The sequence below is a fragment of the Acomys minous genome, assembly GCF_964271855.1.
Source record: "Acomys minous genome assembly, chromosome: 16".
In the NCBI taxonomy this organism is placed as follows: Eukaryota; Metazoa; Chordata; class Mammalia; order Rodentia; family Muridae; genus Acomys; species Acomys minous.
The window spans coordinates 94,164,799-94,189,742 of NC_140498.1; the positions used below are offsets into that span (position 1 = coordinate 94,164,799).

The 24,944-nt window shown below is 52.2% G+C and overlaps 1 protein-coding gene across 1 annotated transcript; it reads right to left on the reverse strand.

Annotated features, from left to right (window-relative positions):
- Positions 1-922: 922 nt before the first annotated feature.
- On the reverse strand, positions 923-12,762 carry SELPLG (selectin P ligand). Its single transcript, XM_084763228.1, has 2 exons — positions 12,646-12,762; positions 923-2,929 (listed from the first exon to the last, which is right to left on the reverse strand). The coding sequence occupies exon 2, from the start codon at positions 2,922-2,924 to the stop codon at positions 1,566-1,568; it is 1,359 nt and encodes a 452-aa protein (XP_084619354.1). The 5' UTR covers positions 2,925-2,929; positions 12,646-12,762; the 3' UTR covers positions 923-1,565.
- Positions 12,763-24,944: the final 12,182 nt, after the last annotated feature.

Below are 24,944 nucleotides of genomic sequence, written 5' to 3' on the forward strand. Positions count from 1 at the left end.
TGGTGGCTCACAACCACCTATAATGAGATCTGGTGCATAGGTGTACATGCAGGCAGAGCACTGTATACATAATAAATAAATAAATCTTTTTTTTTTTTAATTGGCCAGGCCAGGCGGTGGTGGCGCACGCCTTTAATCCCAGCACACGGGAGGCAGAGGCAGGAGGATCTCTGTGAGTTGAAGGCCAGCCTGGTCTACAAAGTGAGTCCAGGACAGCCAAGGCTACACAGAGAAACCCTGTCTCAAAAACAAAACAAAACAAAAATTTGCCAACCCCAGACTCACTATCCCACGGAGATGCCTGGGAGGGTGGGTGAAAGCTGAAAGCATCTGAGGTGGCAGTGGCCCTGCCAGTGTGTGAGAACCTGCTGAAGACGTTAGCAGAGGTAGGCACGGCTGGGAAAGGACAGGTTTCTAGACACAGCCATGTGGGCGCCAAGAGGCACATTTATCTGAGAGCTGAGGGACCCACCTCCTTTGGCCCAACTTGCTAAGGGTGTATTCAGGAAAGTTCTCTGATTTGTTTGTTATGTGTGAGTGTGTCTGAGGACAGTTTTGGGGAGTCAGTTTTCCCCTTCCACCATGTAGGCCCCAGTGGAGCTCAAGTTGACAGGCTCAGCAGCAGGCACCTTCACCCACTGAGGCAGCCAGCCAGCCAGACCCAGTTTTAGTTTTCTAAGACAGGTCTCATGTTAGCCCAGGCTGGTCTCAAACTTGCTGCGTAGCCAAGGGTGGCCTTGAAGTAACTCTGTAGTGCTAGGATTGTAGGCATATGCTACCACAGCCAGCTTAAGCCGTCATTTCCCCTTTGCAGTAGCCTGGGGTGTGCTAAATGTCTCTATTGTCTAAGAATGGCCTAAGAGCCCTTTGGGAAAACCACCCAGGGCGGGGGGGCGGGGGGCAAGAGGGGGGCAGCCTGCGCACCTGAAGGATTCAGCCACCATTTGAAATACTTTTTATTGAGTGACTGAACTAGGCCAGGCCACAGTGTGCGGTCACTCCGTCACTAGATAGAAACTCATTGGTTCACACAGACCCAGATGAAGGGCCCTCCTTTCAAGCCAAGTACATGGGAGAGCCTTGCTGCCCCTCATGAGGTAGAGGCACAGGCGTGGCCTTGGGAGATGACACTCTTTGGCAGCCCCCCCCCCCCCCCCCGTCCCCCTGCTCCTGTCTTAACAGGCAACATGAAAATGGCTTTGGGGGGGTAGGGGTAGGGTGCTCAGTCTTTCTTGGGAATTTGAGGACAGGACTCCAGTGACCCCACAGGAAGTGTGGGGGGGCACTGGGGAGGAGATCCCAGAAAAAAAACAGGGGACAGGTGGAAAGTATGAACTGCCAGTGCAGCACTTGGCATGGAGACCACCAGGCTCAGTGAATGAAGCAGGAGCCGCAGGACTTTGGGGGCTCTGGGCCATGATTGGGGTAGTCCAGTGTCTCTTCCCTAAAGACTCCTGCAGATCAATTTCACCCAGGAAGCCCAGATCTGTGGCCATGGTGGCCAGTGGATAGGCGTGGAGGGTAGAGCCAGCAAGGGTGTCGCTCAGGTGGCCAGGCAGAGGAGGCTAAGGGAGGAAGCTGTGCAGGGTGAGGTCATCCCCGTCTGGGGCCTCACTGGGCTCTGTCTTCAGGTGCCCGGCCTTGGGCAGGCCCCCGTTGGCTGCGGCAGGGGGCCCTTCGCCCCCCTCAGGCAGCAGGGATGAGATACAAATCATCTCGGTTGGGGAGTAATTCCTCACTGGGTACATATGGTTCTTCCGAGAGAGGCGGACCGCCAACACCACCGTGCACACCAGGAAGACGGTGGCCAAAAAAGCCAAGATGAGGATGGCCAGTAGGCATTGCTTCACAGGGATGAGATCTGAGGTCCCTGGCTGGGCTGGGGCTACAGAACTCGCAGGGGTCACCACCAGCCCTTTCTTCATGCCAACGTCAGATAAGTGGCCAGTGGATACCTCATTGTCATTGTGAAGCACAGATGGCCCAAGGAAGATGACGGAGTCATTAGACTTAGTGGACATGGTCTCCGTGGCATCGGGCTCTGTGGAAGGGGCTTCTGTGGCTGTGGACTTTGTGAACAGAGTTTTTACAAACTGAATCCTGGAAAGCTCGGTGGTCTCCATGGGTCCTGGCTGTGTGGTCTCTGCCTCCGTGGGTGCTAGCTGTGTGGTCTCTGCCTCCGTGGGTGCTGGCTGTGTGGTCTCTGCCTCCGTTGGTCCTGGCTGTGTGGTCTCTGCCTCCGTGGGTGCTGGCTGTGTTGTCTCTTCCTCCGTGGGTGCTGGCTGTGTTGTCTCTTCCTCCGTGGGTGCTGGCTGTGTGGTCTCTGCCTCCGTTGGTCCTGGCTGTGTGGTCTCTGCCTCCGTTGGTCCTGGCTGTGTGGTCTTTTCCTCCGTGGGTCCTGGCTGTGTGGTCTCTTCCTCCGTGGGTGCTAGCTGTGTGGTCTCTTCCTCCGTGGGTCCTGGCTGTGTGGTCTCTTCCTCCGTGGGTGCTGGCTGAGAGGTCTCTGCCTCTGTGGGTGCTGGCCAGGTTGGCTTCCACTGTGTGTCAGATTCTATGCTGAGCAGCCCAAGAGCTGGCCCTCCTCCATCTGGGCTAACAGGGCGGGTGGCAGCAACCTCCACAGTGGCTGACTCCGGGCTTGCAGTTTCTCTAGAATCTGTCTGCTCTAGCACAGCCGTCCTGGTCAGAGCCTCAGGGTGAGCAACTACAGTGTTGGTGACATTTATCAACATTTCTGGGGGTTCTGTGCCTCCCCAGGGATAGTCATCTAAATCCTCAAGATCATCACCCCAATCTGCCTGTCTCCGTCCCCGGAGATGCACAGGGTCTGAGGCTTCCTTGGTTCCATGCTTCCGGGTGTCCCACGGCTGGAGGCTGGTGCCAGGTCCCAAGACGGTCATCAGCAGAAGGAAGTGTGTAAACATGGCGCCTGGGGAGACAGGGGCAGAGAACGGGGTACAGTGTCAGCCTGTGCCTGCGGATGGCTCACAGGCAGAGCTGGTCTGGTCTGGGGAGGTACTGTCAGACATCTCTTGAGGTTGGAAGCTTTGTACTTATCAACACAAATGACGCCATCCAACCATCAGCAAATGTTCATTAGCTCCCTAGCATTTACGGTTAAACTTTGGTTTTTATGTTTTGTTTCTTTTCCCCTTTATTTACCTTTTTGTTTTTTTGTTTTTGTTTTTGTTTTTCAAGGCAGGGATTCTCTGTGTAGCCTTGGCTGTCCTGGACTCACTCTGTAGACCAAGCTGGCCTCAAACTCACAGCGATCCACCTGCCTCTGCCTCCCTAGTGCTGGGATTAAAGGCATACGCCACCACACCCGGCTCCAGCCGGTGCTCTTAACCACCTGAGAATGTTTTATTTCTACTGGGCTCATGACCACAGTCCCAGCGTTGACAGCCTGAAGAGGAAGGGCAGCAAATCTGCAGTAAGCAGAGGTGCTTAGTGAGATCACAGCAGGCTGCATAACTTAATGAGATTCCGTTTCCAAAAAAAAACATGAAAGGAGAAGAGGATGGGGGCATGGAGAACGGCATGGACTTGGTCTGGGCATGGAGGTGGCACAGGCCTGTAATCACAACTCCTGGGAGACAGTACCAGGAGGGTCAGGAGTTCAAGGTCATCCTCAACTACATAGTGAGTCTGAGGCTAGCCTGGACTACATGAGACCCTGTTTCAACCCCTGCCATGAAAAAGAAACAACCCCCTTTCAAAAAGAAGAAAGTGGGGGCTGTGACTCAGCATTAGAGAGCCTTCTGAGCATATGTGAGGCCATAGATCTACTCCCCAAACTTGAAAATATGAAGGAAAAAAAAAAAAGAGCTGAGCATGGTGGCATACCTTCTGTCCCAGCTCTCTGGAGGCAGAAGCAGGTGACCTCTGTGAGTTCAAGACTAGCAAGATCTATATAACAAATTCCAGGCCAGCCAGAGTCATATAGTGAAACCCTGTCTCCAAAAATAAAAATAAATAAAAAGAATGAAAAAAAAATCAGCTGGGTGTTGTGGCGCACACCTTTAATCCTTAGCACTCGGGAGGCAGAGGCAGGTGGATATCTGTGAGTTCGAGGCCAGCCTGGTCTACAAAGCAAGTCCAGGACAGCCAGGGCTACACAGAGAAACCAAATCTCAAAAAACCAATGGGGGGGAGGGCGATCTATTTGTGGGCAAAACAATCCATCGGGCCCATTGGGTTGTAGTAAATGGGGTTTGTTTTCCATTTTTGTTGTTGTTTTGTTTGGGATGGTCTTACTAAGTAAGTGTGGCTGGCCTGGTATTCACTTAGTAGCACAGGCTGGCCTTGGACTAAGCAATTCTCCTGTCTCAGCATGGAAGGGGTGTGCCACTGAGCCTAGCAAAGGAAGTCTTTTTTTTGTTTTTGTTTTTTGGAGACAGGGTTTCCCTGTGTCGCCTTGGCTGTCCTGGACTCACTTTGTAGACCAGGCTGGCCTCGAACTCACAGAGATCGACCCACCTCCGTCTCCCGAGTGCTGGGATTACAGGCATGCGCCACCACGCCTGGCTGCAAAGGAACTCTCATTTACTACATGGACTTCTATATTTTATGTACACAGGTGTTTTGCCTGCGGCTGCACACCACGTGCATGCATGCAGTGGCCTCAGTGGCCTCTGCAGTTAGAAGAGGACATCGGGTGCCCTGGCACTGGACTTGCAGGTGGGTGGGAGCCACCATGTGGGTGCTAGGAACTGAACCTGGGTCCTCTGCAAGAGCAGGCAGTGCGGTCAATGGCTGAGCCATCTCTCCGGCCTCTGGCATCCACTCTTTTGTGTCGGTTCTCCTTAACGCCTGGGTTTTGCTTGTGTTTTAATTATCTTGTGTGTTTTTGTGTATGTGTTTGTATGCATTCACAAGCCGTGGCGCGCAGGTCGGAGGTTCGGAAGACGTCCTGCAGCGGTCAGTCCTCTCCTGTGGGTCCAGGGATTCAAACCCAGGTCATCAGGCTTGGCAGCAGACACCTTTGCCAGCTGGGCCACCTCACCGGCCTTTGGTGTCTGTTTTAGATATTAACAGTTTCATGAGAACAAGTTATAAACAGACCAGCAGGCGTCGGACGCACAGCACAGAGGCTGAGACCACCCTGGTTTGAGGGCAAAGGGCAGCCCGGCTCCCATGCCACCTCTTTGTCCCCTCCCTGCAACACACAGCCTTTGCCAGTCCTCCAGCGGGTTTGGAGGGTCTTTGTCTCTTTAAAAAAAAAAAAAGATCTATTTGAGCTGAACAAGGGTGACACCAATAGACAAGCCAACGTGGATGGGGAAAAGCCTCAGCCCTACCCAAGAGCTAAGGCAGCCAAGGACCGCTGACATGGGGAGAAAGAGTCCTCCCCAGGAGAGAGCACATGGACTGCTTTTCCAGTACCAAACAGTCATCTCTGAAGACATACACAAGTAGCATTACACAGACCGAGATTAGATGTATATGCACAGACATATATGCATGTAACGACAATTAATGAACGAAGAGGCCGTGAGTTTGAAGGAGAGCAAGGAGGGCTGGATGGGAGGAAAGGGAAGGGGAAGTGATCTAACTATAATCTCAAAAATTAAAAAAAAAAAAACTTTAAAAAAGTATATTAAATTATTCATATGATGTGCTTGTGTAGGGATATGTGCACCTAAGTGCAGGTGCCAGCCGGTGCTTGAGGCAGCCGATCCCCTGGAGCTGGAGTTACAGGCAGCTGTGAGCTGCCAGATGTGGGTGCTGGGAACTGAACTCAGGCCGCCTGGAAGAGCAGCCTGTGTTCTTAACCACTGGCCCATCTCTCTCCTTGACTTTTCTTATTTTTCTCAGCACCTCTCCTTAGTCCTGTTCCCCTTTGTGTCCTTGTTTGGACAACGGGGATGACAAGACCCACCTCAAAGGCGCTTGAGGATGTCACGAGAGCCATGCCAGGGCACACTCTCAGCTAAGGTCTGTCAACTTATCCTGTAAGGCCCTCAGGGCCCAGAGCCATCAACTGCAAGGTCCGCGTCCAGGAGGACTCTCACCTCTCAGGGAGCTCAGCTTCCGGACTTGTCTGTGGATGGGATCCCCGGGAAGAACAGCTCCTTCCCTGTAGGGCATATCCCACTGTCCCCTCCCTTCCTCCTGGCATTGGCCAGAACCTATAGAAGTCAGAGTCCAGCCCTCAGGAATGCTGTGGTGAGTGGCACATTCTGGATATTTGTTGGTGCCCTGCACACAGTATCCTTTAGTGGTGCACAACCCCTCCAGCACTGTCTCTGCAGCGGATGGCATCCTGTCACTTCCTGCATCCTTCCCTGGTCCTTCACTTCTGTGATGAGCAGGAGGGAGGGATAGGGTGACTCTAACCTATGGGCTCCTCTTTGCTATGCCCCGTCTGACCACCACTCTCACGGGTTAGTTAGAATTACACTGAGTATCTCTGACCGCCCGCCTCTGCCTCCCTGAGTGCTGGGATTACAGGCGTGCACCATAATGCCCCGCCCGATCACATGTTAGGTGAAAACAAATGTTGTGGTGCTTGCACGGACAATTACCTCTGTTACAGAGGCGGGAACAGGCTCGGAGACACCAAGCGGCTCCCCCAAAGACGTCCAGGAGGGGTGAGTCCAGTCCAGACCAAGCGAGGCTTTACAGAGAACACAGCCTTAGAGAAAGGCCGGAGGGCTCAGCTCAGGCCTGTGGGGCTGGTTGGGAGCTTGAAGTTTGAATCCCGATGGGGGCGGTGCTCCCCTTATCCCCGCTCCCCCCCTGATGCCACCCTGTTATTCAGGGACCACCAAGGTCCTAGAAAGGGCAGACTTTAGTGCAGGGTGGGTGGGGGTTTCAAACACTGCATCTCAGAAGCTCTGCGGCTGTGCCACCTCTGGTGTTTGCCTCTCTGAGCAGGGTTCCTCCTGTGCAGGGCCCCACCTCCGCCCCAGTTTCCTGGGGGAAGGGCCATGCAGGAAGAGGTACATGACATCATTATGACACCAACACCAACACTGAGCACACCCACCACCTCCCCTCGGTTCCTGGAAGGCAGAGAGACTCAACCACTTCCTGAGAGAAGCAGGAGGGGACCACCGCCAAGGCTAGGCCTGCAGCTCCTGGGGGCAAGGCAACTTGGAGGGTTTGAAGGTCTGAGGGTCGGGGAGCCTTAATGGGGCTCTCTCCATAGGCGGCCCTCCATCTTACCCAGAATCCTCTGCACGCACAAGCAGCCCAGAGTGAAGATGGGGCTGGCCTGAAGCCCACATTCACCCCACAGCAGCTGTGTGACTCTGAGAACCCTCTCTGACTGTCAGCTGCCTCATATGTAAAATCAATGACATTGCTTCTAAGGTGTGGCATGGAAGGTTCCAGATGTTGGCTTCTGAAGGGAAGGAATGGAGGGAGGGGGACATCTGTGGGGAGGCAGGGTGACCTCAGACTCCAGGGCAATGGAGATGGGTATGCTACCACTGTGGGCAGCCAGGGAACGGAGAGCGCTCCCTGCTGAGGGAAGTCACGGTGACTTCCTGGCATCTCAGCCACTCAGGTGGATCTCTGCCACCCAGGAGTTTGAGACCAGCCTGGATAAAGGATCCTGCCTCACATAAAAGGAGTTTGAGACCAGCCTGGATAAAGGATCCTGCCTCACATAAATAAGTAAATTCATATAATATAATATAATATAATATAATATAATATAATATATAATAATATAATTAATATAATTTTTAAAATATGGCCAGGGCTGGAGAGATGGCTCAGCAGTTAAGAGCACTGACTGCTCCTCCCAAGGTCCTGAGTTCAATTCCCAGCAACCACATGGTGGCTCACAACCATCTATAATGTGATCGGATGCCCTCTTCTGACCTGCAGGTGTACATGCAGACAGATCACTGATTACATAATAAATATTTAAAAAAAATATGGCCAGGAATGTTGACACACTTAGCAGGTAGAGGCAGGAAGAACCCAAGTTCAGGCATAAAAATAAATAAACCGAGAGCTGGGGATATGCCTCCCTAAATGGGGGGGGGGGTGCCTCAGTGGCAGAGCATTTGCTCAGCCTGGGCCTGTCCAAAGCGACCAGCTTGGCCCAGCAGTCATGTATCACAAACCCCCTCAGTCCCTGACTATCCAGGGCCACTGGCCACTCCAGCAGGACAAGCCCTGGTCCACGGCAGCCTGGAGCGTCTGCCCTTCGCAAGGATGGAATCACGGAGCTCCAGCGGGAGCCACATCCGAAGCAGGCAGACCAGAGTCCTCCCGCCAGCTGCTCCAGTGTGGATATTTCCTGGGATCCACGGGTGATCGTGACTCTCGTGAAGCCCCCATCACACCCCCACTGTGGGTGGGGTCTTCCCTGGAGGAACCTCCCTATCTTCTCCTAGGGAATCACCAGATCTCAGGACCCCCATGGAACAGATGCAGAAAGCAAACCTTGGAGGGACGGCTTACCCCTCCCCTCCTTAGAGGACAGGAAAACAAGAGTGGGGCTGGGCCGGCCTTCAAGAGGGTGAAGACAGCCACTTCCGACTTGCCTTGATGCTTACCTGTTCCCTGTCCTTCACCCGCAAGCAGCGGCTCCCTCCCTAAGCCCTGGGGTCTATGAAGGACAGGTTTCCAGGGTCTCAATTCCCCCATGAAGCTTGGAGCCTCCCCCCTTGAGTCTCTGCAAATCATCTCAGAGTCTCAGACTCCATGAGATGTAAAGCCTAGACCAACACCAAGGGAGACTGAGGCACAGGCACCCCAGGTCCCATGAGGGGGTCTATGTCCTGGTGGATGGGACGGTGCTTGGAGAGTCAGACCAAACAGTCTGTTACAGTTCCGTCCCAGACAAAGCTGCGTGACCTGCCTGAGCCATGAATATCCTATCTGCAAGATAGGTGTGCCTCAGTTTACCACCAGCTTTAGTCCCTGTAAATCCATGGTACTATGAACACATGAGGTACACATCAACATACTTGATCTGGCAAACATTACAGAGTAGCCAGGCCCACTTAGACACTGAGGCCCCCAGAAGTTGATCTCTATGGCAGGACCTGGACACCACCCTCAATCTCAGCCTCCTTGGGCTGGTGAGACACAAGCACAAAAGTGGCCCGTGAGCTGGCCACTGCTCTGAGAGCTGTCTCTGAATCCTCGGTCCCTCCCCATTAAAGGACTGGTACCGCCACACCTAGAGCCAGGAGCTGGAGCCAGAAGCAAGGCAGTGCCTCCTCAGAGCCCGCCTCAGCCCCACACCATTGGCTCTCGGAGGCCTTCAGATCGTCTCAGGTTTGGTCCAGCATCTCCCATTCTATAAACCTTCCTGAAGTTTCTTAGAACTCCACTCAAGTTAACCTGTGCACGCCCGAAGCTCAATACCACAGCCACCCGGTGACTGTGCCTCATCCCCAGGACCCAGCAACCTGCAGGCACACAGCTGCCATCTTCACAAACTCGCCTTCTGTGACTCTTGTCCTGTAGGCTCATGGGCACTGTGGCAATCTGTCCTGTGTCACCCCACCAGCCTACGTGGACGCCCGGCATCTGAACCACCAGAACCGCACAGACATGCTGGCTCCAGCTTCTTTGTATTTGCCAACTGACAAATCCCTTTTTTTTTTTCTTTCTTTCTTTTGACATCCTATGAAGGACAATTCCATTCTCTCCCCCATGAACTTTTTCTGTTCTGAGACAGTCTCTTGTAGCCCAGGCCTAGATTGGTGCTGTAGCCCAAAATGACCTTGATTTACTGAATCTCCTGCCTCTGCCTCCTGAGTACTGAGACTAGAGCGACACTCAGCCCCTATGGTTCATTCATTTAGTCATTTATTTTGAGACATAGTCTCAGTACGTAGCCCTAGCTGGCCTGGTACTTACTATGTAGATTAGACGGGCCTCAAATCCATAGAGGCCTGCCTGCCTCTGCTTCCAGAAAACGCTGAGATTAAAGGCTTGCACCTCCACTCCTGGCCTGTTTTAATGTTTAACCAGAAAACATCCTGTGTGTCAAGTTGATATCCTGTGGCCCCTTGCAAGGCCACAAGCACAGTGTTAGATAATGTGGGGTCTCTTTAACCCCAGGAAACAAGTTTGCCTTGTTGGAACCCCAGGGCATTGACCAGTTGCAGACGAGGCCTGAGGTTTAGCACAAATTAATTCAAGAAGAACTTCACCTGGCTTTCTTTCTTTCTTTCTTTCTTTCTTTCTTTCTTTCTTTTTCATTTTTTTTTGAGACAGGGTTTCTCTGTGTAGCCTTTGGCTGTCCTGGACTCACTGTGTAGACCAGGCTGGCCTCGAACTCACAGCCATCCACCTGCCTCTGCCTCCTGAGTGTTGGGATTAAAGGTGTGCGCCACCACGCCCAGCTTCACCTGGCTTTCTAAAGAAGCGCCCGCCCCCAGCCAGCCTGCCTGCTTCCCGTGTGCTGCCCTTCACTGCCTGCTTCCTGCTCCAAGCAGCAAAGGTGACTGAAAGACCTCATCGCCATGGGCCTAGGGTCCTGCAGCCAAGAGGCCTGTGTCACGTCCTAACTCAGTGCCTTCTTGGCTGTGACACCATGTGTAGCCACCTCTCCCCTCAGAGCCCCGGTTTCCTGCCTAGAAACAGCAGCGCCATCCACCAGGAACACCCGGGTGACCACAAAGCCCCTCTGGTGGCCCAGCAGGGACCCAACCCAGGTTTTCTAGAGAGCTTGGCTAGGTGGCGCAGCCCCTTCTGTTCCCCAGTTTCAGCTTCTGTCTACTGGCCAAGCTGGTGAGGAAGGAACCACCCCGCAGGGTGTGACACCAACAGAGGCACCCAGAATAGCCACCTCCCTAGGTCTTGGCCACCAAGAGGCCAGGCCCTTGCAAGTTAGTTATGGGAAAAGGAGGTAAAATGAGACCAGTGAAAAAACAGAGAAGTCCGGGCAACAGGAGCTGGCCGAGGCTCGGTGGCAGAACACTGGCCAAGCTTGCGGAAGACCCTGGGCTCAAGTCCCAACCTAACTCAGCAAAGACAGCACAAATCTGCAGGTGTGGGGGATGGAATCTGGTTGTGTCTTCAGCCCCTGCCAGCCTCCATTAAATCCCAAGCACAAACTCTTAAGACTGGACTAGGGAAGCCGGGCTGTGGTGGCACACGCCTTTAATCCCAGCACTCAGGAGGCAGAGGCAGGCGGATCGCTGTGAGTTCGAGGCCAGCCTGGTCTACACAGTGAGTCCAGGACAGCCAAAGGCTACACAGAGAAACCCTATCTCGAAGGAAAAAAAAAAAAAGACTGGACTAGGGATGTGACCAGTGGCCAGTGCGTTCTGCCAGCATGCCTGAGCTCTGGTTTCAATTCCCAGTATCAATGCAGCGGATGTGGCAGACGTACCTGCCTGCAACCACATGGAGGCACAGAACTTAAGGCTATCCTCGGCTACCTAGCAAGTTTGAGGCCAGCCTTTGCTACATGAGATTGCCTTGTTGGAACCCCAGGGCATTGGCCAGTTGCAGATGAGGCACGAGGTTTAGCACAAGTTAATTCAAGAAGAACTTCTTCTGAGGAATATACAGCACACAGCCCAGCCAGCCTGCCTCCGAGCCTGGAGAGTCGGCTCAGCTGTTAAAAGGACCCGGTTTGCTCGCCAGCACTCACACGGAGGCTTACAACCATCTTTAACGCTGGCTCCAAAGGATCCAACACCATCTTCCAGCCTATGAGGCACTGAACACATATGATGCACAGACATACATGTAATCAAAACACCTGTTTACATAACACTTAAAAAAAATAAGGCTAACTTAAAAAAATTTCCCATGAACAAGTTCTGTTTTTTCAACTTGATTTGATCTTTTTTTTGGGGGGGGGTGTTTTTTGAGACAGGGTTTCTCTTGTAGTCCTGGCTGCCCTGGACTCATTTTGTAGACCAGGCTGGCCTCAAACTCACAGAGATCTGCCTGCCTCTGCCTCCCTGAGTGCTGGGATTATAGGTGTGTGCGCCACCACATCTGGCAGCCTGATTTAATAATAATAATTTTTTAAAAAGCTCAGGGTGGGCTAGATGGCTCTGAGGGTAAAAGTGCTTGCCAGGGAAGCCTGCTGATCTGAGCTCTGTTCCCAGAACCCCCAGTGGAAGAAGAGAACTGACAGCCTCAACTTACCCTCTGACCTCCCCACACGCCACATGCCACTTGTGTGCCTGCTCATGCACACAAGTTCATATGCACACACAGTAGTAATAAAAATTTTAAATTATCAAAGAAGGCTGGTATGAGGCTCCATGCCTGTAAACCCTAGCACTAGGCCAAGGCAAGGGGCTAGCCTGGTCTACATAGAGTTCCAGGCCAGCCTAATGAAAAAGTGGAGACCATATCTAATTTGAAAGGGGCGGGGAGAGACACACAGAGAATACACCAAAGACAACCTCAAAACAAACTCCACACCGTCCTTCTTGGACCCTTCCAGACTCAGTCTCAGCTCTGGCCTCGAGTTTCCCACTAGTAAAAAGAAGGGCTGGGAGAGCCTGTAAGCAGACAGCATTGGCATCACCAGGAGAGACCCAGCTAAGGCTGGAGAAGCCCCAGTCTCCACGGAGAGCTTGGTGAGGAGTGTAGGAGCCACTCAGAGGGGCCCAGGCCCTGCCCTGTGTGCCAGCAACGGGAAAGCGGGCTTCTTGTCCCTTGGGGCCCCAGCCACTCCCCATGGGTTTGTAAAGCGGCACTTACCGTGCTCAGCAGAGCATGGGGCAGCTGCCTCGGGGCCCAGAAGTGACTGTCTCGGTGACAAGGCCCCAGCCCACACTGCCAGACACTTGTGGCCCCAATCCACCAACCCCCAACGGCAGGGAGTAGAAGAAGGAAGCGAGAATGCGGTTACTCAGGCTGGTCACGTGACACCCCACACCCCCTTGTTTGTGACAGCTTTGGTGACAAGTATGATTAACACTGGGTGGGCAGTGTGGCCGTGACATGACGGGCCTGATGCCACCCCTGAAACTACAAGGAAGGTATGGGACCTTACAGGTGAGGGGACCTCTGGGTGAGACCTCAGAGAAGGACCACGGCGCTACTCCCTGGGCAGTGGAGAGTGGCAGCCAGAAAGAACTCTGCCACAGGAGGCTGGGGCCAGATGAAAAGGAGGCCGGGTCTCAAGTTCCATTCTAGACGGAGAATGGGAGGCTGAAGGGCAGAGCACCCACCTCATTGGGGCTTGTGTGTGTGTGTATGTGCATGTGTGTGTGCATACGTGCATTTCTGTGTGTGTGCATGTGCGTGTGCATGCATGTACATGTATGTGTGCATGTGTGTGGTGTATGTGTGTGTTTGGGCATGTGTGTGTGCATGTGTGCGTGTCTGTGTATGTGTGTGTGCATGTGTGTATGTGTATGCGCATGTCTGTGCGCACGCATGTTTGTGTGTGCATGCATGTAGTGTGTGTGGTGTGGGGTGTGTATGTGGGGGTGTACTTCACCACCCCTCCACATCTCAGCTTGGCCTCAGGATCCTCCTTTCTCCTGGGCAGTAAGATGCTTTTCTTCTCAAAAGGGTCTACATAACCAGGCGCAGTGGTTGAGGCTAGCCTGGGCTAAAGAGTAAGGCCCTGTCTTAACTGCTCCATGAGTAACAACAGGTCCTTCAGCAATCAAGAACTCCCAGCCGGGCGTGGTGGCGCACGCCTTTAATCCCAGCACTTGGGAGGCAGAGGCAGGCGGATCACTGTGAGTTCATGGCCAGCCTGGTCTACAAAGGGAGTCCAGGACAGCCAAGGCTACATAGAGAAACCCTGTCTCGAAAAACAAAACAAGATAAAACTAAAAACGAAAGAGGCGGTGCATGCCTGTCATCCCAGATCTTGAGGCGCTGCCTGGGTTATGCAGTTTCAGGTCAACCAGGGTCACATAACTTATCTAAAAAACAATAGCCGGGCAAAGACGGCTCCATGTATAAAGGTGCCAGCTGCCAAGCCCTGATAACTGGAGTTCAAATCTTGGAATCTACCTACTAGAACTGATGCCTGGAAGTTGGTCTCTGTCTCTGTGTCTTTCTCTCTGTCTGTCTGTCTCTCTCTCACACACACACACTACGGTATATACTGTGAGTGCACAGATATAGACAAAACACAAACACACGAAATAAAAATGTTTAAAATAAAGCAGGAAAACAACAACAACAAAAACAAAACAGACAGACCCCAGCTGTGAGAGGACCTTTCAGCCACCTGAGGAAGCCTGCGCTGGGGCCCAGGCCTGAGACTGCCTGGATCGGTCAGCTGCGGCAACAGGACTCAAATCCTGGCTGAGCAGTGAGCAGCGTCACGGAAAGGAAACCATGACTGTTCTTGGCCCCAGCTTGCGAGCAAGCGCTCCAGCACCCGCTTATGTGGCTTATGTGGCGGGAGGCAGCGGCCCTTCAGGCCTGCGGAGGTCCACCGAGCAGGGAGAGTTGCTTTCTAGAGGCCCGCACTGCCGCGTGGATTCCAGTTCACGCTTTCTGGAGGACCATAAAGCCACATCCTCCTGCACCCGACACCTGCTGGGCGGGCGCTCACAGTGGGCAGCTTTGTGCCTCTAGGAATGGAGCGCAGAACACTCCCCACTGCCCTCAAGGACGGAGCAATGGTACTCAAGCGGAGAGAGCGGTTCGGGTTAAACGCCAAGTCCCACGACAGGGTGCATGGCGCAGGCACCAAAACTGTATTCATGCTTATTAAAGCGAATCTGAAAGGCGGCCGATTGAAGGGCCCTGAGCAGACAGACAGGCCCTGCTTGATGCGCAGACAGACACAAGCAAGGCTTTAGCCGGTTCTTGGAGGTAAAGACAGACCCAACTTGCACTTAACCAATCAGAAGCGGCCAATACAATTTTAACCAATCACTAGGAGTTTTCCAAACCCATCAGATCTTTGGTTTCGTATTTGCCGAGCGCCCTCTGAGTGCTCATGAAGCTTGTCTGGCTTTACACTTCTGGATTTGTTTTTATCGCGCGCGTGCGTGTATACGTGTATAGGTCAAAAAGCAACTTTCGGGAGTCCTCAGGGTCCTGGGGTTTGAACTCGGTCTGTGAGGCCTGCTGGCGCTTTTAGCCATCTCGCCAACCTCGTGCTTCATGATTTATGAATCTTTTAAGTAAACTTTCCAGACAGTTCCCCTATATCTCAGTCCACCTTTTAACACCTTTGTGGGCATCACTGTTGCCAATCACGCATGCTGCCAAGCACTCTCCCTCCCAGTCTTTTGGCTGAGGCAGAGCCATGCTAACTTCCCAAAGCTGGCTTTGAACTCACTGTGGCCCAGGCAATCCTTAAACTCACGATCCTACTGCCCACGCAGCTAGGACTGCAGAGCGGTGCCACCAGTCTCTGTTCTGCTTTTAGAAATGTAGTCTAGAAAGATTCAAAATCCCTCACAGACCACAGCATCTGCCATTTGCATAAAAGATTTGAGGAGCTGGGTGTGGTGGCACACACTCTGCAGGCTGAGGTCAAGTTTATCTTGAACTACAAATGGATATCCAGGCCAGCCAGCCTGGGCTATGGACCTAGGCTTTGTGTCAAAAATAAACATGGGCCGGGCGGTGGTGGCGCACGCCTTTAATCCCAGCACTCGGGAGGCAGAGGCAGGCGGATCTCTGTGTGTTCGAGGCCAGCCTGGTCTACACAGTGAGTCCAGGACAACTACACAGAGAAACCCTGTCTTGAAAAACCAAAATAAATAAATAAAATAAACAAACATAGTTGGGAATGGTAATGCATGCCTTTGATCCCAGCCAGCACTCGGGAGACAGAGGCAGGTGCATCTCTGTTTGAGGCTAGCCTGGGGTACACAGTTGAGCCTTGCTTCAAAACAACCAATGAGAGAGAGAGAGTGAGAGTGAGGGGGGGGGCAGACAGACAGAGACAGAGAGGTCTGTAAGGCATGTCCCACCCCTCAAGGGAAAAGCAGGGCAGGGACATGAACAGTGCAGCTCAACTGTGTGGGACACTGAGGGCTTGATTGTACGTCGAGTTCATATGACCATCCCTCGAAGCGGTGTGGACAGCCCTTCCCTCTGCCCGCCTCTGCTTTTTTATATAGATTTAAAAAAAAAATACTCATAATGATACCATGTCCCTTTGTTTTCCTTTCTTCCTTAGGTCCTACTGACTGAATCCAGAGCCCTCACGGAGCTAGCCTTCTGCCATGGAGCTGTATCCCCCGCAGCCCTGGGCTTATAATCAGGAAAGAGATCTGGAAGGGAGCAAGGATTTTACGGACACCCTGGATACTGACAGCTACTGCCTTCTCTTTTTTGGGGGTTCACAGAGGTCAGCGTCCTATATGTCTGATCACCCTGCTTCTTAGAGCTACCAACCATGGCTCCTTCCTGATCTCTGTGGAGGATTCTCTGGAAGGGTCTGGCAGCCTGTTTGAGGAATTGCAGAACGAATTCCCAAAGGACAACTCATTACCTACAGGAGAGCCTTTTCTGGAGAGGATGAACAGTAACTACTGTTTCTGTCAATCTGTTATAGTATGTAACAGCTATGGTATGTAAACAAATGGATGGACTGTGTTTCAATAAAACTTTATTTACAAGAACAGCTGGAGGGCCAGATTTGTCTCTGAGGCCTGTAGCCTGTGTTTCCTCTGCTTGGGGAACTTTCCCTCTCCCCCTTTTAATCAACAACTGCCACTTAGTTCATGTGCTTCCTCAAGCCTTCCCAGATCACTGCACCCTGTTGTTGGCTCCATTTTCTTAATATATATATATATATATATATATGTTGTTGTTTTGTTTTTCAAGACAGGGTCTCTCTGTGTAGCCTTGGCTGTCCTGGACTCACTTTGTAGACCAGGTTAGCCTCGAATTCACAGTGATCCGCCTGCCTCTGCCTCCCGAGTGCTGGGATTAAAGGCGTGCGCCACCATGCCCGGCCAACAAATATATTTTATTACGAACTTATTAGCTGAGCGTACGTCACTTATAACCTGACTAACCGAAATAGGGAGAGAGGATTAAAGAACACAATGACAAAACCATAAGGACATCAGTTCCAAGGAACGACTCTCCTGGCGTGATCAGCAGGATTTCTTCTGCTTGAACCTGGAGTCACCAGAATCTGGAACCTCAGCAGGAGCCGGAGCCCCAAAGCCTTCCCTCGAGCGGTTCTCTCTAGAAGCGTCTCAAAGTGCAGCGATGAACAGCCAAAACTATCCCAAGTCTCCAAAAAGCCCCCTCCGCTTCTCGGCTCATTTATATATCTCCTCCCAGAGTCTGTTCACGGGATCTTTTCAGCTGGCAACAATCAAGCTCCCGCACGAGGTGGTTTGTCTTCTAGTGGATTAACCTCACCTGTTCTCAGAAGGCCGTTCCGATCCCACACTTGGGATCATAACAACAACAGGTTTCTCTCTCCTTCACCCTGTCCCCATGACTTCAGAGCACCCAGCCCTGCCCCTGCTTGATGGGTGTCTCTATTGCCAGAGCTTCGGGAGGAAAGCCATGTCTATTTTGCTCACCATGGCCTTTCCTTGTCCTAGCCAGCACGTAACACTAAGAGGTAGTTGCTGCTCAGGTTTGCCAGGCCCTGTCCTGGGCTCTTTAACCATCATTATTATCCCATGAAGCAGGCACTACTGCTGCCCTCATTTAGAGATGAGGAACACCAGGTCCAGAGGAGTGCAGTATCTTGCCCTGGGTGATCTGCTGATAGGTAGCAAAGACAGTGGATACTGTGGTGGCTAACTAGAGCCTGTATCTAAGCTTCTCCTTGCATCCCAGCCTGCCGTGACCAGTTTGGAAGGATGCAGTGTCCCTGTGCCCCTCGCAAGTTGTGAGCTCCTGGGCAGGAATTACAAACAATGCTGGTGAGGGTGGGAGCCCGGTGGAGGGCTAGCCTGGTGAGGGTGGGAGCCCAGTGGAGGGCTAGCCTGGTGAGGGTGGGAGCCCAGTGGAGGGCTAGCCTGGGAGCTGAGACCTGTTTCTGGGCCTGTTGGGGAAAGCGAGCTCTTGGGGGTTAATACCTGGTCATTGTTGACAAAGCCCCATCTCAAAAATAAAACCGCGGCTTCTGCCTGGTGGACAGGTAAGGATGTGATGGCCAAACAGCCCGCAGTCACCCCCGGCACTGGGCCCAGTCTCTCTTGTTTTAGCTGATTGGGGGAGAGGAGGCTCCCAGGGACATCACCATGGCCTGCACAGCTGTCTGCCTGGCTCCTTTCGTTGTACTTTGTACCAGTTATTCTGGAGTGAGGGTTGGGAGCGGAAACCCAAACCCAGTGGCTTCATTAAACAGGGAGGAAGCATCGTCTGAGCAAAGCTGGCCTGCGCCTCACCTGGCCAGGCTCATGACGGGCAGGAACGCATCAGGTTATTAAGGGAATCTTGGAAATATATAGATGGGAAATAGTGATTCTGTCTACCTGAGCTTTTTTTTTTTGGGTTTTTCGAGACAGAGTCTCTCTGTGTAGCCTTGGCTGTCCTGGACTCACTTTGTAGACCAGGCTGGCCTCGAACTCACAGCGATCCGCCTGCCTCTGCCTCCTAAGTGCTGGGATTAAAGGCGTGCGCCACCACGCCCGGCTTTTTTTTTTTTTTTTTGTACCTGAGCTTTTAAAAAAGTTGTTTATTTTAGAAGTTTTATGTGTGTGTGTGTTTCACCTGCAGGTGTGTCTGTACCACACACGCTCCTGGTGCCATCTGTCTTATTTAGAGACAGAGCTTCACAGAACCTGGAACTGGGATTCAGCATACACTTCTGTGCCCAACCTTTCTGTGGGGGCTGGGAACCTAAACCAGGTCCCCAAGGCTACACATCAAGCACTTCACAAATTGAGTCATCTCCCAGCCCCTTGGTGGATAAAGGTTAAAACGGCTGGACTCTACTTAGCCTGGGGAGGATAGCTCCAGGCTCGGCAGGCCAGGTGACCTAGGTGCAGATGCACCCACCTGTACCCTTCTCAGAATCTCACCATCCAGAAAGGAAAAGTGACTGTTCAGGATTCTTGGCAGGACATCTCCCCCGTGTGCCTGTGTTCAGGGTCACGCAAGGGAAGCATCTCAGAGAGGGATAAATAGCAATTCTCTCAGGCTTGGTGCCCAAGCTAGACCACTGCAGAGCTCCAGCATGCATTGGACTTGCTGAATACAGGTTCTAAGGGGGCTCGAGAGATGGCCCAGTGGGTAAGAGCACTCACTGGCTGCTTTGCAGAGGATCTGGGTTCAGGTCTCAGCTCCCACCTGTAACTCCAGTTTCAGGGGATCCAGTGCACCCTCTGGCCTTCACAGACACTAGGCAGCTGTGGTGCACAGACGTACACACACAGGCAAAGCACTTGTATAAAAACAGTGATCTTAGAAAAAAATAAAAATAAGCTGGGCATGGTAGTGCCTGCCTTAATCCCAGCACTCCAGAGACGGTCAGATCGCTGTGAGTTCAAGGCCAGCCTGGTCTACGAAGCAAGTCTAGAACAGCCAGGGCTACACAGAGAAACCCTGTCTTGAGGTGTAAAAACAGTGATAATTACACACACAAAAAAGCTGGGCGTGGTGGTGCACACCTTTAATCCCAGCACTCGGGAGGCAGAGGCAGGTAGATTGCTGTGAGTTTGAGGACAGCCTGGTCTACAAAGTGAGTCCAAGGCAGCCAGGGCTACACAGAGAAACCCTGTTTCAAAAAACCAAAAAATAAAATTTCCAAGATTGCCCATCTACTGTGTGTGTGTGTGTCTGTGTGTGATAAAATAGAGTAAGAAAAACACTGCTGAGCTGGAGAGACTGCTCAGGGGTTAAGAGCACTCTCTGTTCTTCCAAAGGTCCTAAGTTCAATTCCCAGCAACCACCTGGTGGCTCACAACCATCTATAATGGGATCTAGTGCCTTCTTCTGGTGTGCAGGCGTACATGTGGGCAGAATACTGCATTAATAATAAATAAATCTTTTTTTTTTTTTAATTCAGAGCTGGGCGTGGTGGTGCACGCCTTTAATCCCAGCTCTCTGGAGGCAGAGGCAGTTATCTCTGTGAGTTTCAGGCCAGCCTGGTCTACAAAGTGAGTCCAGAATAGTCAAGGCTACACAGAGAAACCCTGTCTCGAAAACTAAAAAGAAAAAAAAAAAAGAAAAAAGAAAAAAGAAAGAAAAAGAAAACCGCTGCTTTGCTCTAAAGGCCTGGCCCCTCCCACTCCAGGGGTTTGTAGGTTTAGCTGAGTCATCTGCAGGGGAAATGGCTACTGGCTCCCTCCACCCGCCAGATTCAATTTCCCTCCTTAAACAGGAACGCGGTATCAGGGTGGTCAGTTTCAAGCCCAGACTCTGGATGCCCACACGGACAGCCACCTGAAGCTGTAGGGCACTCCCTCAGAGGCAGCAGCCCTTTCTCCAGCTCCCTGCACGCCTTCTGCAGCAGAAAGTGGAAGTGGCCACCAGTGTCTCTGCCCACACCTGAAGCTGTGGTGTGGAGGGCAAAGCCATGCATGCCCACAGCACTATAACCCAAGCAATGGGGAGACAGAAGACATCCTGGACTACAAAGATTGTCTCAAAAACAACAACAATAAAAACAAACAAAAAATAAGAAATAAATAAGCAAGCCTGCCCTTTCCATGTTCCTGGCCAGAGCCCGTGCCTGGCAGGGCAGACCGACCTCCGAACTCAGATCTCAAAAGGGCCCCTTCCAGGCCCGCTGAGGGAAACAGCTCCTCTCTGCAGCCCCACCAGGACCTTGGCTGGTGCATGCAGTCATCACGACGCAGGAGGCGGAGGCGTAACTGTTAGAAAGCTCCCCTCCAGGTTTGTGTCTCAAATGCTTTCTCCCCTGCCTGCCTTGCCAAGTTTCAGAGGGAAGTTTGAATCCCTTAAACAACTTTTTTTTTTGGGGGCATGGGGTGGGGGGTGGGTTCTTTTTTTTTGGTTTTTTGAGACAGGGTCTCTCTGTTAGCCTGGACTCGCCTTGTAGACCAGACTGGCCTTGAACTCACAGAGATCCACCCGCCTCTGCCTCTGAGTGCTGGAATTAAAGGCATGCGCCACCACTGCCCAGCTCCTTAAACTTTAAAAAAAAAATTATTTATCACATATACAGTGTTCTGCCTCCATATACACCTGTCCATCAGAAGAGGATATTAGATCTCACTATAGATGGTTGTGAGCCACCATGTGGTTGCTGGGAATTGAACTCAGGGCCCCTGAAGAACAGACAGTGCTCTTAACCGCTGAGCCATCTCTCCAGCCCCCCTTAAACCCTCCTATGGGGCCACCCGATATGGCTTTAAGAACGTGTGGTTCTGGTAAGCTGGGGCACCACGATAGATGCTGGAGCTGAGAAACCAGCAGGGATTAGGAAGAGACCAACGTCACGGAGAACTGTACACACATGGGGGATTATTTCCTCCGAGCCAGCGCACAGAAACCTGTGCTCTGGAGGTGGCTAAGGCTGCATCTGGCCAAACCTGGTGATGTGTGAGAGTTTCCGAATGGTACTGGTTCCGAGCATGAAAGGGTTGTGGAGAGCTCTTGAGGCTTGGCACTATGTGGCACGGTCAGGCTCCCGGAGCGGAGCCGCAGCCCAGCTGCAGTAAAGACCCCAACATCTTGGGGATGCATGGTAGTACCGTGGGACTACCACGGACAGCAGCAGCTGAGGTGCAGAGCTCACGTGACCTGAGCTGTAGTCGGTTGCGAGGGCAGAGCTGGACAGGCAGCCTGGGTCTTCTGGAGCCCAGCGGACCACGAGTGTGTCCTGGAGGCCAAGCACCGCACTGTTACACGTCTGGATTTTTATTTTTGCTTTGCTTCTATCACAGCTGCGCTCTGGCTCCACCCTCTTGGGGGTTAAAAGTTTTAATTCTTTGTAAGTTTCGGGGATATTTTAGAGAAGCTTTGAATTTTGAAGGAGACCTTGAAGTTTTAAAAAGACATTATTTTGTGTTATGAGCATCTTGCCTGCATGCATGCTTGTGCACCATATGTGCATCTGGTGTCCACTGAGGTCAGGAGAGGGTGTGCATTCCCCTGGGACTGGAGTTAAGATACGATTGTGAGCCGAGATGGCTGTTGGGAATTGACCCCAGCTTTCCAAGGACAAGCTCTTACGTCCTGAGCCAACTCTCCAGCTCAACTCTGGATGGTTTAAAGAGATGTAAGTTAACATTTGAATGTTTAAAGGTTTTAATTAGATGTTTCATATTGTGGTAGTGATATTAACATGCCTTCTTGGGACCAAATCAAAGGTTCTAGTTGAATAGTTGTCTGTGTGAGATTCATGAGGGGACAACTGTGCTGGCTGGTCATCTGGGAAGAAGGGTTCTCAGCTGAGAACATGATTCCGTAAGATTGGCCTATAGGCAAGTCTGGGTCATTTTCATGATTAATGACTGCCATGGGAGGACCCAGCCCATTGTGCGTGGCGGTGTCCTGCCCGGGCAGGTGGTCCTAGGGTGTATAAGAAACCTAGGAAGCCGGTAAGCAGCGCCCCCTCCGTTGCCTCTGCATCTGTTCTGCCTCTAGGTTTGGGGGGGCTATTGTTGTCAGCCAACCTGATTGGTGACCTGGAGTTAACTAAAGCACCCAAGCAGCTGGGCACACCTGTGAAAGGCCTTTCTTTCTTTTTCTTTTTTTAAAGATATATCTTTATTTAATTTTAGTTTATGTGCATTGGTGTGAGGGTGTTAGATCTTGGAGTTACAGACAGTTGTGAGCTGCCATGTGGGTGCTGGGAATTGAACCCGGGACCTTTGGAAGAGCAGACAGTGCTCTTAACCACTGAGCCATCTCTCCAGCCACGAAAGGCCTTTCTTGACTGGATCTTTTCAGGTAGGAAGACACATCTACATCCCGGCCACAGCCAGCAGCGATCTGTATAAACGACATGGAAGCAGGAGGCTTCTGCTTTTTGCCTGTTTGCCCTCGTTCTCACAGCCGCTGCCCGAGGCATCCCGTCGGTGGCAGTAGAGTGGCGGCTTCAGGATTCTGAGGTGGGCTGGAGAGCAGCCGACACATCATCCAGCCTCATCATCGCTGGACTGGCTGGACCACAGCCGAGAGCCACTGTTCCTCTGGAGAACCTCACTGGTAGGTTCCTGGTGCCTTGAGTTCCTCCCCCGACTCACGGATGCTGAGCAAGCTGTAAGATGAAATCAGCCCTTTCTTCTCCAAGCTGGTTTTGGCCATGGTGTTTTGTTTTGTCTTTTTGGGTTTTTCGAGACAGGGTTTCTCTATGTAGCCCTGGCTGTCCTGGACTCATTTTGTAGACCAGGCTGGCCTTGAACTCGCAGAGACCCACCTGCCTCTGCCTCCAAGTGCTGGGAATAAAGGCGTGCGCCACCAGTTACAGAGCCTCAACATCCTTCTTAGATGACCGAGTAGCCATAGGGTGTCACAAGGCTAATTCTCACACCTCTAAGTCTTCCATTTATATTTATGTCCCACTGGTGTTTTGGAGGGAAGCTCTCAGGTGAGGAGTGTGGCTACAAGGACGCGCCTGTGGGCCTGCCTCCCAGAGAGGTGCTGTCACCCTGCACGTGTCTGCCCTCTCTATTGCCCTCGATCACGACTGGTGCCCACGACCCAGTGACAATGTCAGGATTCTTTCCTGCACTGGGAGAAGACAGGGCCACGCAGAGTTAACAGATTCTTTAAGACCCAACAAAGTTTTTCTGGACACAGAGCACTGAGCAGCACAAGGAGGGAAGTAACCTTAAAAAATAAGTTCTCTCCAGACAGTGTCTGGCTGGTGTCTTCTGGCAAAGAGTCAAGGTGACCAAAGACCAGACAACCAAGCCCCTGCCCACAGCTGGGGTCCTCAGAGAGGCCTGCCAACTTCCCCTCCCTGAGGGCTGTAGAGAACCAGCACTGCCCCCTGCTCAGGAGGAAGGACCCACGGCAGGCCTTCCTGTCAGTTGCTCATCACACCTCAAGAACCGAGAAAGGGTAAACAAGGGGGTTTCTTCTCTGCAAAATCTGAAATGTCATCGGGCGATGGAGTAATAGAAAAGGAGAAGTCAGAAGGTACAGGGAAGACACCGAGGTCCTGCTGGGACACAAGGCACCACTTTGAAAGCCCCACAGAAGCCGGGCGTGGTGGCGCACACCTTTAATCCCAGCACTCGGGAGGCAGAGGCAGGTGGATCGATGTGAGATGGAGGCCAGTCTGGTCAACAAAGTGAGTCCAAGACAGCCAAGGCTACACAGAGAGACCCTGTCTCGAACCTCACCCTCACCCCCCGCAAAGAGAAAGCCTCACAGGGCGGGTATGGAGGATACAGAGGCAGGAGATTCAGGGCTATCTACAGCCACACAGCAAGCTCAAAGACATCCTGGCCTACCTGAGAACTTGCTTTTTTTTCCTTTTTGAAAAAAGGGCCTCTGTATGTAGCCCTGGCTGTCCTGGATCACTATGTAGACCAGGCTGGCCCTGCCTCTGTCTCTGCCTCTGCAAGTGGGGAGTGTAGGTGCTCACCACTCTGGGCCCTGAGAACTTGTCTTAAACAATAAAACAAAATAAAACCTAGTCTAAGGATGTTGACCGGTAGGAAAAGTGCTTGCTGAACAAGCATAAAGGCCCTGGGTTGGACCTCCAACACCACATAAAGTGGGCACGGTGGAGCATGCCTGTGATCCAGGCACTCACAAGGTGGAGGAAACTTGAGGCCAACATGACACTCTGTCTCAAAACAACAACAACAACAACAAAAAACTTCCCCAAAATCCAGGAAGGAGCTTCCCATACTGGACATGCTGTCCCCACAGGAGGCCAAGTGGTCACCTTGGGGTGTTTCTCTTCTCTAAAGCCTGTGGATTACCATCCTTTCCTCAAACTAGGTTAGAGCCTGGGACGTGGGCGTGGCTTCAGGTCCCGCTGGCCAACAAGGCTGGAGGCAGGGTCTGCCGGCAAGTCTGTGAGAACCTGGACCTCGGCACCCGCCTCGGAGGCTCTCCTGGTCACTTACCCTCAGAGAGCGCTGTGTTCCCAGCTGCTGCAGGCTATTGTGTCTGGCAGAGGTGCGGCTGCCTCAGGGACAGCTGAGGTGTGAAAGAAACACAGCACACGG